We start from the raw sequence: 15,137 nt of genomic DNA, 5'->3' as shown, positions 1-15,137 counted from the left end.
ACTTCAATCAAGTATTTACTCCACAAAGAAAATTAATTGCTCAATTCTATATAATGAAAATCTTTTATTCTCTCATTGAGGTACCAAAACTATAACAAAATTAATATACAAAAGACAAAAAAAGGGATGTTCTAACTACAAAGGTATATTGGTTCTTGGGTATTAAGCGACCTTTTCCTTTATTTCTTTTCTTCATCAAGGGCGGTTTCAATAAGTTGCTCAAGACGTTCAATGTTTGGCTTGCCGAAAGCAATGGAACGACATTCAGCATCCATAAGGCCGTGAAATTCAGTAGGTAAGACTTGGCTGTTGAAGTCGTATCCAGAGAAAGAGCTAAGAGCAAGATTCACAGCATTATCGAACTTAGCAGGATGAGCAGTAGAAAGGCAAATATATGTGATACCGGGAGATGATTTCAAACAACGTAAACCAGTTTCAATACCAACGGCGGTATGAGGGTCAACAACATATTGTTCAGTCTCATAAATGTTTTTTATGGAAGCAATGGTTTCATCATTGCTAACACGCTCGCTGATAAAATCACGACGAGCAGTCTCCAAAACTTCTGGACGAACAGCAACAGAGCCGTTTTGTTTAAATTCTGACATCCACTTGGCCAAGATATCGGAGGCTTCAGCATGAGTATGGTTAGGAGCTTCGCAAGTCAATGCTAAATACCACAAATAACGTTCAAAGTTTGAGGAAACTAAGATATCCATAGCAGGTGAATAAGTTTCCTTGGCAGAAGCAGAAGAGTTAGCGGGAGCGATGCTAGAATCGACTTTCTCGTAACGACCGGACTTAAAAAAGCGGTTTAAGATATCATTTTCATTAGTGGCAATGACAAGCTTATCAGCAGGAACACCCATACGCTTGGCATAATAACCAGCTAAAATATCGCCAAAATTACCAGTAGGAACAACGAAGCGAACATGGTCAGCCTTACCAGCCTTGACTGTCAAAAGGTAAGCGTAGACATAGTAAGTGATCTGAGAAAGGATACGGGCCCAATTGATAGAGTTTACGGCACCAATATGATGCTTTTTGTTGAATTCAACGTCACCGAAAACTTGCTTGACGATGTCTTGGCAGTCATCAAACACACCGTCAACAATAATGTTGTGAACGTTCTTATCCAACACACTAGTCATCTGGGCTTCTTGAATAGGAGAAACGCGTCCCTTGGGAAATAAGATGAAGACAGAAACGTCCTTCTTTCCTCGAAGACCATAGATAGCAGCGCTTCCAGTGTCACCAGAAGTAGCACCAACAACAGTAAGGTGATCGCGCTGTTCCAAAGGCTTGTCACCATTTTTACGAGTCAGAAAGAATTCAAAGAGGTTACCAAGAAATTGTAAGGCAACATCTTTGAAAGCAAAGGTTGGACCATGGAAAAGTTCAAGAACATCAAGACCGTTTTTCAAATTTCTGATTGGAGTAGTCTCCGGATGACGGAAGGTAGAATATGAGCGATTAATTATATCCTTCAAAGCATCAGCGGGAATCTCTTCGCGAGGAACGTACAAGGACATAATTTCGAAAGCGACTTCTGAAAAGCTCTTATTCTTCCATTCCTCAACCCAATTCTCGGGAAATTGAGGAATTTCGCTTGGGATGAATAAACCGCCATCACTGGCCAATCCCTTCAACTAGTTTACAATTCATTAGCGACTGAGCAAAACCACATATGAACACCCATTCTCACATACCACAGCATCCTCAAAAGAGAAGTTTGAAGATCCGCCACGAGTAGACAAATAAGTAACTTGGCTTGACATTTTGATTTTCCAACTCGACGTTGTTGGTTTTTGGAAGGTTGGTTTTTGCATGGAAAGTTAACGTTGTGGGCAAACCATCTTCAGTTTATCGTTGCACTGTGCTATCAGTGATCAATCATTATAACTCGTTAATAAGATCAGGTAAACACAATTTGATTATCTACAAATAGAAATTCATGACCGAGACAATTCCAAAAGATTGTTTTCGTGTAAAAGTGTTTTAAAATTTATTTTTTGATTCGTATTAGAGAAGTGGGAAAAACTTGATTGCTTACCGTAATGTTATAAACAAAAAAAAGTTCCATTTGATCACATTGACTATTTGCTGTACCAAAGCAAATTATAGATCCATTATTCTTCCTTTTACAAGAACCACTTTTTAAACAATTCTCATTCAAGCCGCTTGTTTTCAGGCTAATAGAAGATTATGTATTCTATATGCTTGCTTTTTCAGTAATGCGTAAATAAAGTACAAAACAAAGTTTCTTGCAGTATTAGTATAACACCAGCAGAAATGATTGCTATTCACTATCTATTTTGCGCTCTTCAGGTTGTATATCTTTCTTTATACTCCATTATATATATAAAGGGGAGAGAGGATTAGAGACATTTTACGAGCAGTTTAACTCAAAAGAGGATTTTTAAATACCGCAAAAACGAAGGTACCACCAGAAGTTTGACAAAAATAGAAAGTTGATATTAGACATGAGATTTATGTTATGTATGTAAAAGCATTAAAGAAACGGAATTTACGACGCGAACTATCTATCATCCATCAGAAAGCATCAAGCTGAAACACCATATAAAAAATGAAAAAACAATAATAATAAAAAAGAATCCGACTGGCAAGCCTAATGGATTAATAGAACAAAGCCAACCTATCAGTATCATAATGAATTCATTAAGAGCAAGAAACAATGCCAAGCCAATAAAAAGACGATGCTGCTAATGAAGTATCAAAAAGGGAAACGCAAGATAATAAGAACAGTGCCATGTACAGAAAAGCGGAATTAACAGCAACGCTTTACAGAATGGTCATTTCCTAAATCAACGTTATTCCCTTGATTGTTGAATTCATGCTCGGCATCAATCTTCTGCTTTTTTATTTCACGAGCAAGAGTAAAGAAAGCTTCCTCCACATTGACATTGGTCTTCGCACTAGCTTCCAAGAATCTTACTCCAAGTTCATCAGCCAAAGCTTGTCCTTGTTCAAACGATACTTGTCTTTGATCTTCGCAATCACACTTGTTTCCGATTAAAATTTTGTAAACGTTTTCACTGGCATGTTGTTCTACATTGCTGAACCACGTTCGAATGTTGTCGAACGACTTCTTGTCTGTAACATCATACAATAACAAAATACCCATTGCTCCCCGATAGTATGCAGTCGTAATTGTACGGAATCGTTCCTGGCCTGCCGTATCCCATATTTGTAGTTTAATGCGCTTACCATCGAGTTCGATGGTGCGAATCTTGAAGTCAATTCCAATCGTTGTGATAAAAGATGGCGTAAAGGAATCTTCGGAAAACCGTAGAAGAAGACATGACTTTCCTACTCCTGAGTCTCCAATAAGAAGCAATTTTATTAAATAATCGTAGGATTTTGTTGACATTGAGGAGAGTTGCTTTTGACAAAATGAACGGTGGTGGGAGTCCCTGGAAGCTCTGAAAGAGTGGATGCAAGAAAGCCATCCTGATACATTATAATTACTGAAAATATTGTGTTTTACATTACTTGTGTATTTTAATCATTGTTTACTTGCTGTAAATGAGATTTGGTCAATTCGAACGCTTCTTTTCACTCATAAAAAAGGCATCTGTAAAAACATAACATATTTTCATTAAATTCTGATTTCTCGTCCATTAATCGTGCTCTATGACTACAACAAGGGTATAAATGCTTTGACGTGAATTCTGGCACACTTCAGTTGCTTCTATGAAGTCCAAGGACCATAGGTAATACCAACGGTTCTGGAGACAAGTAGCATTTATGGCCGCTGCGCATGCTATAGAGCAGACTATTTGCATCTTCTTTGTCAATATAATATGTACCTGATTTCACTCACGAGTCAGTCGAATTAATGTTTATGTTTGCCAAGAAGTTTAGCCTGAGAAGCTCAATTTTCTTGTAATCCTTCAAGTCACAACTTACAAGGACAAGTACCTACAGATTCTTCAGCATGAAAGATAATTATTTTACTAGACAATGATAAAGTAGCTGAAAAGCAAGGACAATGCCTTGGATTTTTTTGTCATTTGTTATTTCCCTCGTTTTCACGCTCATTGAGTGTTGATCTGATAATTGAGGCGAAAGGACAATGTTACTTATGAAGTGTGTTTACATGCAGTGTATTCAACTGTTTGTGTCAAGTATTTACATTTGCCCTCAGGATAAATAAATGTCATTCCAAACTGTGCATAACGTATGAATAGAGATGATTCTCTCATTCCAATCTACGGCTTTTGAAATCGGTTTCTTCATGTAAGGAAGCATAAAAAAAACTGGCTGTAGATATAAAAAAAAAAAAATCGGGAGAATTTCATTTACCCGTCTGCTTTAAATAAAAGAACTAAAACCTGAAGCCATCACGATTGACAAATGATGCTCATTTCCAATCTCGTTTAAATTTTTATTGGCTTTCTTTCGTAAATATTTACTAAATAGCAAAGTCGCGCAAATATTTGTAAAGTGTAAGAACGCAGCACAGCACTAAACCATAAACCAAATTTTACTAAATAGCGCGCTAAGATTCATTAACCACGCGTCTCAACGCGTTTTGTAAACAAACGACCTCTACATTAAATTGCATATAAAATAGGGAGGATTTCCTGGTCAAACACCTGTTTTATTCGAATAAATGAATTTCGATACTTTGCTTTGATCTTTTTTTAGGTACTATTTTTCCGCGTTTGAGCGATCTTTTACTAACGATGTAAACTCAGTTTCAGAACTGTCTTACGAGTAGAAGAACGGACAAGAACTGGTTTTCCTTCAATTTTTTTATTTTCTCCTATCTGTTTCATTGGATACACGTCCATGAACGTGAATTCAACATATTTTCGGTGACCTGCCCATGTCTTCAGATGATGACTTAGAATTTGCAGACATTAACGTAAATGATCTGTTTCAAGGCGTAAATTTGGATGAGCTAGAGCAGCAAGCTCAACAACAAGTGCTTTCCCAGAAACCTACCCAAGTTTCTTCTGTTCATACGACCCTTGTAAATCCGTTGGGCTCACAACCCCCGCTGTCTCAAGTATTCGATTACGGAAATCTGGGTTCTCAGGATCTCCAACAGCAATTACTCATCAGAGGCGGTGAGAATGCAATTCTACGCTCGAACATTGCCAAACAGGCCGAACAAAATAACTTAACGCTAGAGTCACTTAACAGGTCTATTCAACAACAGCAAGAATCATATCAAAAAAAGCTAGACGAGCTTCAAAATGAGATTGAATATGCGAAAACGAAATCTCTCTTTCATGAACGTGAAGCCCAAGAAGCCGTCGAGGCTATGAAGAAACTACAACGGGATCCGAAACAGACCTCTGTTTTATCGACGTCTTCCCAAAAGCCTAACAAAGATGGGTTTCCAAGTGTAGACCATTTATTTCCTTCGGCTTCTCAGGCTGAACCGTCCCATAAGGCAAAATCAGCCTCGAAACCTGGGACGCTGAAGAAAAAACGAAAAATATCATTACCCCAATATGTAGAGGGTTCCAAGTCGAAAGAATCGAATATGCAACATGATATGTCTTTTCCGATGTATTCGAACAGTATGATACAGGAGTTATTCATCTTCCAAAAGAGAGAAGAAATTTTATTTGTAAGCTTTTTTAGTAAGAGCTCTTGAGTACTTTTTTTCTAATAAATTTATAGTTGTCGCGAAATTTAACGAACATACTGAATTGTTATTCACCTTTGTTTGAGGAGTTTCAGTCTTTTCAGCCTTGTTTTAAACTTTACGAATCATTATGCAACTACATATATAACTCTGATTTGTCATCAGAGTATGATGAATATCAAAAATCTGTTATTCAAGCTATTGTCAGTCTTTTCAAAATGGCCGTTACACACGAGTTTTTCAAGCCTTTACGCGGCCTTGTTCAACTCCTAGAGGGTCTTGTTTTTTTTGAACCTGATAGTTGCGTTTTACTTTTACATACACACATTCCGGCTCTCATAAGTAATGCTATCGAGGCCATTGCTTCTAAAAACCATACAACTTCCCCAGGAGTACTTCAACCACTAGTCCAGTTTTTACGATTCTACATGCCAATCGTATCCGACTTAGCTCCATCAAAATTCGAGGAGGTAGCTGGGCAAATAAAACACGAAGTCTTTTACCATTGTCTTCTGCTTCATGACTCTCTATTTCTCATCAAAGAAGGCTTACTGTTACTCATGAGTTCCACGACAGTTTCTTATTGTGCATCAATCAAATTTGTAAATACAGACGAAACTGGACGAGATTCAATTTTGCGATTGATAACTACGATTTCTCATATATTCGTAGAACCAACACGGGAAGATAATGATGTTTATTCCATTATGAAGTGGAAGGAAATTCATCGTATTATTATATCGCTATTCACAAACTTTTTGCAAAAAAACCGATCGATCACCACGGAAATCCTTCGGAACTGTTTTCCAATTATGCCTTGCTTTGCTCTTGGCTTATGTTGGTACCATCAACGGCTTCTGTCTGCTATGTTCGATACATCGGATACTGCTGAAATACTAGTGTCCATTATTCGACTTTTGTATCTAATTGCTCCTGCTGATTTGTCCTCCAGGCTCATGAGTGCCGGAAACGGTCTACATTCGCGGTTTATTTATGCTTTGGCTTCATGTACATTCGGCGATTTGGAAAACCATTTATTTGGCGACGATGCGTCAGAAACCGCTTCTTTGGGTTCGTATCTATTGGAAATCTGCCTGTCCCCAGAAGAATTGGAGCAACTGTACAATAATTTTTGATGTTTGCTTTCTTTGAAAATAATAGCTTTTCCTTTCTCAACTTTTAAACAACTTACTTTCTCGTAAAATAATAAAAAAAATAAGATTCATATCGTTAATAAATGAGGATTCTTATTCAATTACCTTGTTCCTAAACCATTATAACTAGAATAAAATAAAGATCATAAAAAAGGGACATCGCAGTGCAATCATTGTCAATAAAACTTAATTGATCATGCCTCGCACACATACAAAAGATGAAAGAAGGTTTGGTGATAAAAAGCAAAAGGGGGAGTTTTGAGGATGATAATACATGCTATACTGTCCTCAAAAATCAATTTTTGATCATTCTAAATAAGTTTAGATGGGAAGTCCCATGCCAAGGTTGATATGGACAGACTTAGTTTGAGTGTAATTGGTCAAACCATATGAACCGAGCTCACGACCGATACCACTCTCCTTGTAACCACCAAAAGGAATTTGGTGGTGCAAAAGGTTATAACAGTTAACCCAGACGGTACCGGCTTCCAAGCTGTTGCTAACCTTAAGAGCATTTTTAAGGTCTTTAGTGTGAACACCAGCAGCCAAGCCAAAGGTACTGTTGTTACCACGACGGACAGCTTCTTCAACAGTCTTGAACTTAATGATGGCCAAAACGGGACCGAAAATTTCTTCCTTACCAACGGCCATATCCTCAGTAACACCAGATAAAATGGTAGGCTCAACAAAGTAACCAAGATGGCCATGGGGCTTACCACCTACCTCAAGCTTGGCACCGTGTTGAATACCACTCTCGATGTAGCCAATGATACGCTCATATTGCTGCTTAGAAACTTGAGCACCTTGGAAGGTTTCCTCATCAAAAGGATCACCAACCTTCAAAGATTTAGCCTTAGCAACAACGCGGCGAACAAACTCGTCATAGACGCCCTCTTGAACATAAACACGGCTACCAGCACAGCAGACTTGACCAGAGTTATAGAAGATACCAAAGTTAACCCAAACGGCAGCCTCCTCCAAGTCGGCGTCATTAAAAATAATATTGGGAGACTTACCACCGAGCTCGAGAGTAACCTTCTTCAAGTTGGAGGCAGCAGCAGAACGCATTACCATACGACCAACACCGGTGGAACCAGTGAAGGCAATCTTGTCAATATCCATATGGCAAGCCATGGCATTACCGCAACGACGACCATCACCGCTAAGGACGTTAATGACACCAGGAGGGAAGCCAGAGGGTTCGATAAATTGAGTAAGAACAAGTGCAGACAAGGGAGTCAACTCGGCAGTCTTCAAGATAACTGTGTTACCACAGGCAACAGCGGGAGCGATCTTCCAAGAGCACATAAGGAAGGGGAAGTTCCAAGGGATAATTTGACCACAGACACCAATAGGCTCATGACGAGTATAAGCAAAGCGAGAAGTATCGGTCTCAATGGTTTGACCATAATCCTTATCGGCCCAACCACCATAGTAACGGAAGCAATTAGCAGCTGCTTGAACATCACCTCGTGCCAAAGTAATACTCTTACCATTATCAAGAGTTTCAATGGAAGCAAGATATTCCAAGTTTTGCTCAATAAAGTCAGCCAATTTGGTCAAACAACGACCACGTTCGGCACTAGAGAATTTGCGCCAGGGAGCATCAGGTTGAAAAGCAGCACGAGCGGCCTTAACGGCAATATCGACATCCTCTTCGTCAGCGTCAACAACTTCGCAAACAAGCTTTTCGGTAGAAGGAGAGAAAACCTTCACGCGACCTCCATTGACGGCATCAACGTGTTTATTGTTAATGAACAAACCAACAGGTTGTTCATACGTCTTACCAGTAGGAATAGAAATTTGAACGTTTGCAACTTCACGAACAGAAGACATAATGATAGTATAATAGTAGTGCAAAAACGAAATAGATAAAAGAAATATAAGAAATCAAGGTTTAAAAGTATTCCACAACAAAACCAAACAAGAAAATAAAAGAAAAATGTAGAAAGGATGTCTATATAGCTAGTTCAAAGAAACCTTTCGAAGAAACAGAAACGAAAAGATAGTAAGGTGTACGAATAATCAATTGCAACGTAAGCAACTCAAGAGAATCAAAAAAAGTTGTTCTCTTTTATCCTTCTCTCTTAACAGAAAAGGCAATTGCAAAATAAGATATAAGAAATTAATAAGTCAACGAATACGGATACCCAAAATTCGCTGCTAGAAGTAGAGAAACGAAACTCTTTAATACAAGAAAATTAAATAAAAAATAAGAACGAAGATTGCAAAGTAACTATATTCGACGGCGCCGATGGGTCTTATATATCATCTATGACAATTTGTGATTGGCTGGTTTGTCAAGCAGCATACAAACGAATTGTAGAAAAAGTGGCACCAACCATGACACAGAGAGGAGGGACAAAGATGTCTGAGATGAAATAATTCAAAGGGCGAAGCCTGACACCACAGTTACATTACGTAATATGACGAATACATTAGCCAATGATAATCAGCAACTACAGCCAATCATCAAAACATACATGATCCCTATGGGATTAGTGGTTGACCGGTGACTTCATGTCGATATATTAAGCTATATGTGGATAAAAAGGTGGAGGTAACCCTTTTGGTGGAGGAGAAGGTTTATAGGTAGCGACTATCAAGAGCAAAGAGAAGTGCTCGGGCGAGGAACTTCCGCAGTTGAAAGCCTCGTCCGTACTGCTTAAGGTTTGTAGAAAGCGATGCATAATTTTCTACGATAGCTGGCGTGTTGGGAAGTGAGGAAAGAACTGCGAGAAAAAGAAATTCCAGAAAAGCAAACTCTAACATTAAAATAAAGTAATGAAATTAATAGTATTATAATTAATTATTAAATTCACATAAAAAGAAATGCCTGATTTTGACCAGAATCGGGGATTCGAATGATATGATCACGTTTCTTAAGTGCAAAAGTGAACAGAAACAGACCTCTCTCTTATGAAAGTTAATTTGCTACGATCGAATCCCTTTGTAACGTTTGTCCAGTTTTGCTCGGTGTTTATTGGCGGTTAGTCAGCAACAATAAAGTGCGACGGGATGGTTTAAAACTGCGAAGCTTTTTTCCCCGATAAAGTCAGACGAGCGATCAATACAAAGCAGAAAAAGAACTGAAAATTAAAGGTATGACATTGGCGAATGAAATCCTCCTTCCATAACCTTGCACATGTGGTATGTCTTTGCCTTTCGTCAGCCTCTTCGTAGAAACAACCCAAGCACGAATTCATTCATTTCCAATACGTTTCCGTTAATTATTATAACGCAGGCTTTGTTATACTACATTAATAAATGAATAATGCTTTCAAAGCAATAATAATCTTCTGTCAAGTTAGGCGTTCGTTAACACGTTATTCATTTCTTGCAACGTCTCTTAATAGATTTTTATTTTTTGTAGAAATCTTTTTCCCTGTTTCTCATTATCCAATTTTGCAATCTTGTTTACCTCATGAATTAGTAGTGGATATTAGTAGTGGATAATAAACTAATTCTTTTTCTTTTACACTGTAGCCATTCATGTTATTAGCGTTTACAATACATTCTTCGTCCTTTCATATATGATCCTTGTTAATTAACGATATTCTAATTCTAATTATCTTAAATGCTAAAATTGGTTATGAATGACCTTTCTGGTTGTCAGCAGCAGTCCTTTCAAAGATATTCCCTTTAAAAGTATTCTATTTTTATTTCATATGAGTGGCTCGTAATCAAACAATCATTAATTATAGCGATATTTGACTTTGTTGACACATTTTCCAAAAAGAACCACGCTTCAAAAACAGTGACTTCGGAGATCCGTATTCTATTACTTTTCCTGAGTCTAGAACCAAGATCTTGTCATAATCTAATACCGTTTTGATTCTATGTGCAATGCACAACACAGTTGCGTCCCGGAAAACGACCCTTAACATCTCTTGAATTCGGCGGTCTGTAGCGTCGTCAACTGAAGCTGTACTTTCGTCCAAAATAATGATGCGAGACTTTCGAACAAGCGCTCTAGCAAGCGCCAAAATCTGTCTTTGTCCTTGTGAAAAATTGGTACCACCCGTTTCTACAGGAGTGTCCAAGTGAATCGCAAACGACGATCCCGCACTTCCTGAAGCCGATGTCACCAAAGTCTCACAAGACGTTACTTTCAGTACAGCGTTTAGTTCTTCATCACTCACATATTCGAATGGATCCAAATTGCTCCGAACTGTTCCTGAAATCAAGACAGGATCTTGCGGAATGAGGCTTACTCGCTGGCGAAGAGTCTCTAATTGTAGTGTATTTACATCGACACCGTCAATTTCTATGTTCCCTCTTGTTTGATTTGTAAATCGAAGTAAGCTCAATCCCAAGGTGCTTTTACCACTTCCTGTTCGTCCCACGATGGCAAGCTTTTCCTTTGGCACAACCTCAAAAGTTACCCCTTCAAGTACCGGGGGCGAATTCATGCCATATTGAACTGTCAATTCCTGCACATTTAGAGACCCCAATCTGGGCCATTCATCATCCTGCGAATGGGAGTGGCATGCGGTCGAATCCTCCTCCAGAGGAAGATTAATATAGTCATTAAGTCTTCGATAACTATTCAGATGTGTAATCAACTCATTACTAGCTCGAACAAAAACCAAAACGCAAAGATTAAGTCCAACTGCACTGTTCAGAGAAAACCCAACAAGTTCTGTAGGTATGTTCTGCTTCCATAAAGCAATAAACGCTGTAAGAAATCCAACCAAGCCGCTAATGCCATCAGTACGAATCGCTAGCCAGCGGTTAATCGCATACGAAACGAACTGGGACTGAAGCATATTGTCAAGGACAGCCATGTTCTCTATTTCAAACGCTTCTTCCTTTCGAAATGCACGAATAACAGTTAATCCAGAAAGAGTTTCACCTAACAAGCTAAACACAGGCGATATTTGGGAAGAAGAACAAGCAGTAAGCTGTTTTTGCGCCTTTGAATAAACATACGCAAATCCATATACAACTATGCAAACAAAAATGGCTGGAGCAATAAATACGGGCATAACAATTGTAACATTTCCAAGGCCCACTAACAATGCCATTAAACAGCATAAAATATTTTCAATCGAAACCCATAAATAGTTATCCACAGAAGATATATCCTTTGAAAATCTGTTTATGACTCTTCCTATTGCGGTTTTCTCAAACCATTGTAGTGGACTACAAAAAACATGTTCTGAGACCCGTTCATGAATAGATCTGCTAGCTTTACGGCCTCCGGTTGAAAAAAATATTCCACGTATTAAATCTATAAAGAAGTAAAATATTAAGAGAAATGCATACCCCTGCAGGAAAGACATTGGAAAAGGAAGCATCAGTCCTTTATGAGATTGACCGGACCATAAGGCCATCCAAAAGTCTATGCATGCTATCATCACCTGAGTTAATACTACAAACAACGCACAAAGGGTAAGAAAAGATGTGGATCCAAAGCATCGCATATACTGAAACGCTAAGGAAGGAAGACTCGGCTTAATCGCATTAGAAACTTCTGGTGAGATTTCCTCTTCTGAAGATACGAGATTTTCTTCATGGAAATTCTCGTAAGGATCAGACAAAAAGGTGGTTTGCGAAGAATAATGACTATTGTCATTATTTTGGGAAAAAAGGCTAGAAGGAAGCTGCTGTTTTACTTCTTTCGAAGGTAAAAGTTTAGCTGTAGCATTCTCCAGCAAGATGACAATATCTGCTATAGAAAGACACATATTGATATTATGAGTAAACAAGATTACTGTTTTTCCTTTTAAGAGCCCAGAATCAAAGCAATTTTTGTAAACTTTCTTCGAAGTTGCAATATCTAGAGCTGAAAAAATATCATCAAAGATATAAACATTGGCATTCGAATACAAAGCACGGGCTAGCGAAATCCGTTGCTTTTGTCCACCAGAAAGGCTGAATCCATTTGACTGGACAAAAGTTAAATCACCCGCTTGTAGCCTTTCGAAATCCACTTCTAAACAACAAGCCTCAATTACTTTATAATATCTATATTCATCAAAGGTTTCACCGAAAAGAATATTAGCACGGATGGTGTCATTCCTAAGCCAGGATGTTTGGGGGACATACCCAACACATTCCTCCCTCAAAGGAACATTCATTTCGCCGCTCGTGAGATGCAATTCACCGAGGATGGCAGCAGCTAGTGTTGACTTCCCAGAACCTGTAGCTCCTACAACCAACGTAAATTGACTACGTGGAATCGTAAAATTCAAATCTCGAAGCTGGAATTGAGCAGAAGAAGGAAATGGACACCAAGATAGGGAAGCATGCCTGAATGAAATCCCTTCAAAGTCGAGCGGATTTTGCTCTGGTTCTATACCCTTCGCCAAGAACAAACTAATGCGATTAAGAGAAACACGAAACTGAATCATTTGTCGAAGTATACCTGAAAGAGTTATAAATTGATTCCGAAGTACAGAGAAAAGGGAAATAGAAGTAAAAGCTATGGAAGGGGACAATTCCCTTTCCATTATTTTCGTGAACGTTGCAAATGTTATAAACATACTTAGAAAAGGGGCAATTTTCATACAGCTTTTAAAAGTAATATCAAAAAGATTTAACTTCCAAATATTTGCTATCTCACTATTGCGTTTTTGTTGAATCCTTTGGAGCATTGGCTTTTCCCAACCAAAGAACTTTGTAACTTTGATACTCCGCAAAACTTCTGTAGTAAATCGAATTCTATCATCACTGGAACGATTAGATATAGAAGTAAGCTCGGCTAACTTGGAGGATATCAAAAGAGGAAGAAGAGCGCTAACAATTGCCAAAAGTACACCAACGTAAGCACTCCAGCCGAGTAACTGGTATAAGAAAAACATTGCTATTCCTACATCAATAGGACCTCGGACAATAAAACCAATGAATTCCCTCATGTTAGCAATGTTGTCGACATCCGAAGCAAGCAGATTATATATATGATCTATATTAGCTTGCGAACCATCCATGGTAATCTGGGAAATCTTGGAATGGATTACCTTTTCATAAATTAACTGGGATATGCCTGCCTTAGTACGCAGCATAAACCGTCTTGAGATATGAACGCTGTATTCTTTAATGACAGAAGCAACGTACGGCCCAAATAATAGCATCAAAAGCAAATGAATTGGATAGTTTGAGGAGTCATCTTGATGATTTTGAAGATACTGAAGTAAATTTTTTATAGCATACGGAGAAATAAAAGTAGTCAAGCTGACAATTACAGAAAGCAAAACAAGGCAAAGAATATTCGATCGCAATGAGCACAAGACCATGGTTAAAAGTCCCTTTTTCCGATATTTTTGGAAAACCGAAAACCATATTAAAGTTTGATCTGTATTAGGCAACGCAGGCATATCTGCAAGGGAGACAGGGCTTTTCCAAGCCTTCCAGATAATATTATTAAGCCATCCATAGGTAAATATTAATGAAAATAAGGAGCATGTTTGTTCGGTAGAAGGGATGTCAGGAAGAACATTTGGTCGAATTGGATACCATACTCGAGGAGTGAATAATGGGAAGAGATTCAGAAGAAACAAAACCGCTATATAAGAAACATGAATATGGTTACCGAAAATATTCAGTAATCGAGGAAAAGTTGATAATTGTAGTTGTTCACTTGCAAAGCGAGACAAATAATCGACGTTTAAAACAGAAAATGTAAACAGACTGAAACAATAAAGTATGCTTAAATTGCAGAACAGGGGGGCTTGTAAATGATCCCTTGATGAAATAACGTAAAAGCAAAATAACTCTATATGAAGCAATACTTGAAGAGGAAACCAGGGCGTCGTCGGGTGGATCCACAATGAAAGAACGCAAGCGATACAAGAAAGAAAGATCTGGGAAATTTCTATAAATCTATGTTTTGAAAAGACTCTTCTGACTTTCTTGGATAGGAACTTTGGTTGGAATATACAACGGATAAGAAAAAGGTTTGTGAAAGTAAATAGGAACAGGAGAAAGTGTAGTTGCCATTGTCGAAGTAGACATGTAAGAATACGTTGAAATTCAATTTTCGGAAAGGAAAAATGAAAGGACATCATCAATTTCCTTCTAGAAAGACGACTGTATTTGGCTAACCCAAAGAAACGAGATTCGAAGTAAACAAAGCAAATTGTCGTCGATATTTTCAAAAGAAATGAATTGACGAGTTAATTTTCATAGAATAGAATACAAGGAAGAAGAATCGCACATTGATATGAAGCTGCACCCTGAATGAATTAATGAAACGTGCGAGCAGAAAATCAGACCCAGCATATAAAACAAGTACTTCTACGACTTTTTTAGGCGCTATTGAATAAAAAAGGCATTCTATCAAGGGAAATCCTAGGAATCTGAATACTTTTGGGAATTGGTACCTTTCGGTAGCTAGGGTGAAACAAACAGAAAAATTT

At 38.1% G+C, this 15,137-nt stretch overlaps 6 protein-coding genes across 6 annotated transcripts; 1 reads left to right on the top strand and 5 right to left on the bottom strand.

Annotated features, from left to right (window-relative positions):
• Window positions 1-18: 18 nt before the first annotated feature.
• On the bottom strand, window positions 19-1,840 carry SPOG_00340 (threonine synthase). Its single transcript, XM_013167849.1, has 2 exons — window positions 1,710-1,840; window positions 19-1,649 (listed from the first exon to the last, which is right to left on the bottom strand). The coding sequence occupies exons 1-2, from the start codon at window positions 1,827-1,829 to the stop codon at window positions 180-182; spliced, it is 1,590 nt and encodes a 529-aa protein (XP_013023303.1). The 5' UTR covers window positions 1,830-1,840; the 3' UTR covers window positions 19-179.
• A 141-nt stretch (window positions 1,841-1,981) lies between these two features.
• Window positions 1,982-3,423, bottom strand: SPOG_00339 (GTPase Ypt2). The gene has a single exon (XM_013167848.1). The coding sequence runs from the start codon at window positions 3,389-3,391 to the stop codon at window positions 2,789-2,791; it is 603 nt and encodes a 200-aa protein (XP_013023302.1). The 5' UTR covers window positions 3,392-3,423; the 3' UTR covers window positions 1,982-2,788.
• Window positions 3,424-4,526: 1,103 nt separating this feature from the next.
• Window positions 4,527-6,931, top strand: SPOG_00338 (ATRIP protein). The gene is made up of 3 exons (XM_013167847.1): window positions 4,527-4,671; window positions 4,722-5,605; window positions 5,659-6,931. The coding sequence occupies exons 2-3, from the start codon at window positions 4,853-4,855 to the stop codon at window positions 6,757-6,759; spliced, it is 1,854 nt and encodes a 617-aa protein (XP_013023301.1). The 5' UTR covers window positions 4,527-4,671; window positions 4,722-4,852; the 3' UTR covers window positions 6,760-6,931.
• On the bottom strand, window positions 5,810-9,044 carry SPOG_00337 (aldehyde dehydrogenase). The gene has a single exon (XM_013167846.1). The coding sequence runs from the start codon at window positions 8,611-8,613 to the stop codon at window positions 7,099-7,101; it is 1,515 nt and encodes a 504-aa protein (XP_013023300.1). The 5' UTR covers window positions 8,614-9,044; the 3' UTR covers window positions 5,810-7,098.
• A 194-nt stretch (window positions 9,045-9,238) lies between these two features.
• On the bottom strand, window positions 9,239-10,095 carry SPOG_00336 (uncharacterized protein). The gene has a single exon (XM_013167845.1). The coding sequence runs from the start codon at window positions 9,547-9,549 to the stop codon at window positions 9,364-9,366; it is 186 nt and encodes a 61-aa protein (XP_013023299.1). The 5' UTR covers window positions 9,550-10,095; the 3' UTR covers window positions 9,239-9,363.
• A 204-nt stretch (window positions 10,096-10,299) lies between these two features.
• SPOG_00335 (ABC transporter Ybt1) lies at window positions 10,300-15,082 on the bottom strand. Its single transcript, XM_013167844.1, has one exon. It carries the CDS (start codon window positions 14,784-14,786, stop codon window positions 10,476-10,478), a length of 4,311 nt encoding a protein of 1,436 aa, XP_013023298.1. The 5' UTR covers window positions 14,787-15,082; the 3' UTR covers window positions 10,300-10,475.
• Window positions 15,083-15,137: the final 55 nt, after the last annotated feature.

Source organism: Schizosaccharomyces cryophilus (genome assembly GCF_000004155.1).
Source record: "Schizosaccharomyces cryophilus OY26 unplaced genomic scaffold supercont4.3, whole genome shotgun sequence".
Lineage (NCBI taxonomy): Eukaryota > Fungi > Ascomycota > Schizosaccharomycetes > Schizosaccharomycetales > Schizosaccharomycetaceae > Schizosaccharomyces > Schizosaccharomyces cryophilus.
Note: the sequence above shows the minus strand (reverse complement) of the source record. Positions and strands in the feature narration are given on the sequence as shown.

What these genes read in the sequence shown, in the direction of transcription:
- SPOG_00340 (XM_013167849.1), bottom strand. Translation starts at nt 1,829, where the DNA reads ATGCAAAAACCAACCTTCCAAAAACCAACAACGTCGAGTTGGAAAATC. An exon ending in TCTCTTTTGAGGATGCTGTG is followed by an intron (nt 1,650 to 1,709) that starts GTATGTGAGAAT and finishes ATTGTAAACTAG; the next exon opens with TTGAAGGGATTGGCCAGTGA.
- SPOG_00339 (XM_013167848.1), bottom strand. Translation starts at nt 3,391, where the DNA reads ATGTCAACAAAATCCTACGATTATTTAATAAAATTGCTTCTTATTGGA.
- SPOG_00338 (XM_013167847.1), top strand. Translation starts at nt 4,853, where the DNA reads ATGTCTTCAGATGATGACTTAGAATTTGCAGACATTAACGTAAATGAT. An exon ending in AGAGAGAAGAAATTTTATTT is followed by an intron (nt 5,606 to 5,658) that starts GTAAGCTTTTTT and finishes ATAAATTTATAG; the next exon opens with TTGTCGCGAAATTTAACGAA.
- SPOG_00337 (XM_013167846.1), bottom strand. Translation starts at nt 8,613, where the DNA reads ATGTCTTCTGTTCGTGAAGTTGCAAACGTTCAAATTTCTATTCCTACT.
- SPOG_00336 (XM_013167845.1), bottom strand. Translation starts at nt 9,549, where the DNA reads ATGTTAGAGTTTGCTTTTCTGGAATTTCTTTTTCTCGCAGTTCTTTCC.
- SPOG_00335 (XM_013167844.1), bottom strand. Translation starts at nt 14,786, where the DNA reads ATGATGTCCTTTCATTTTTCCTTTCCGAAAATTGAATTTCAACGTATT.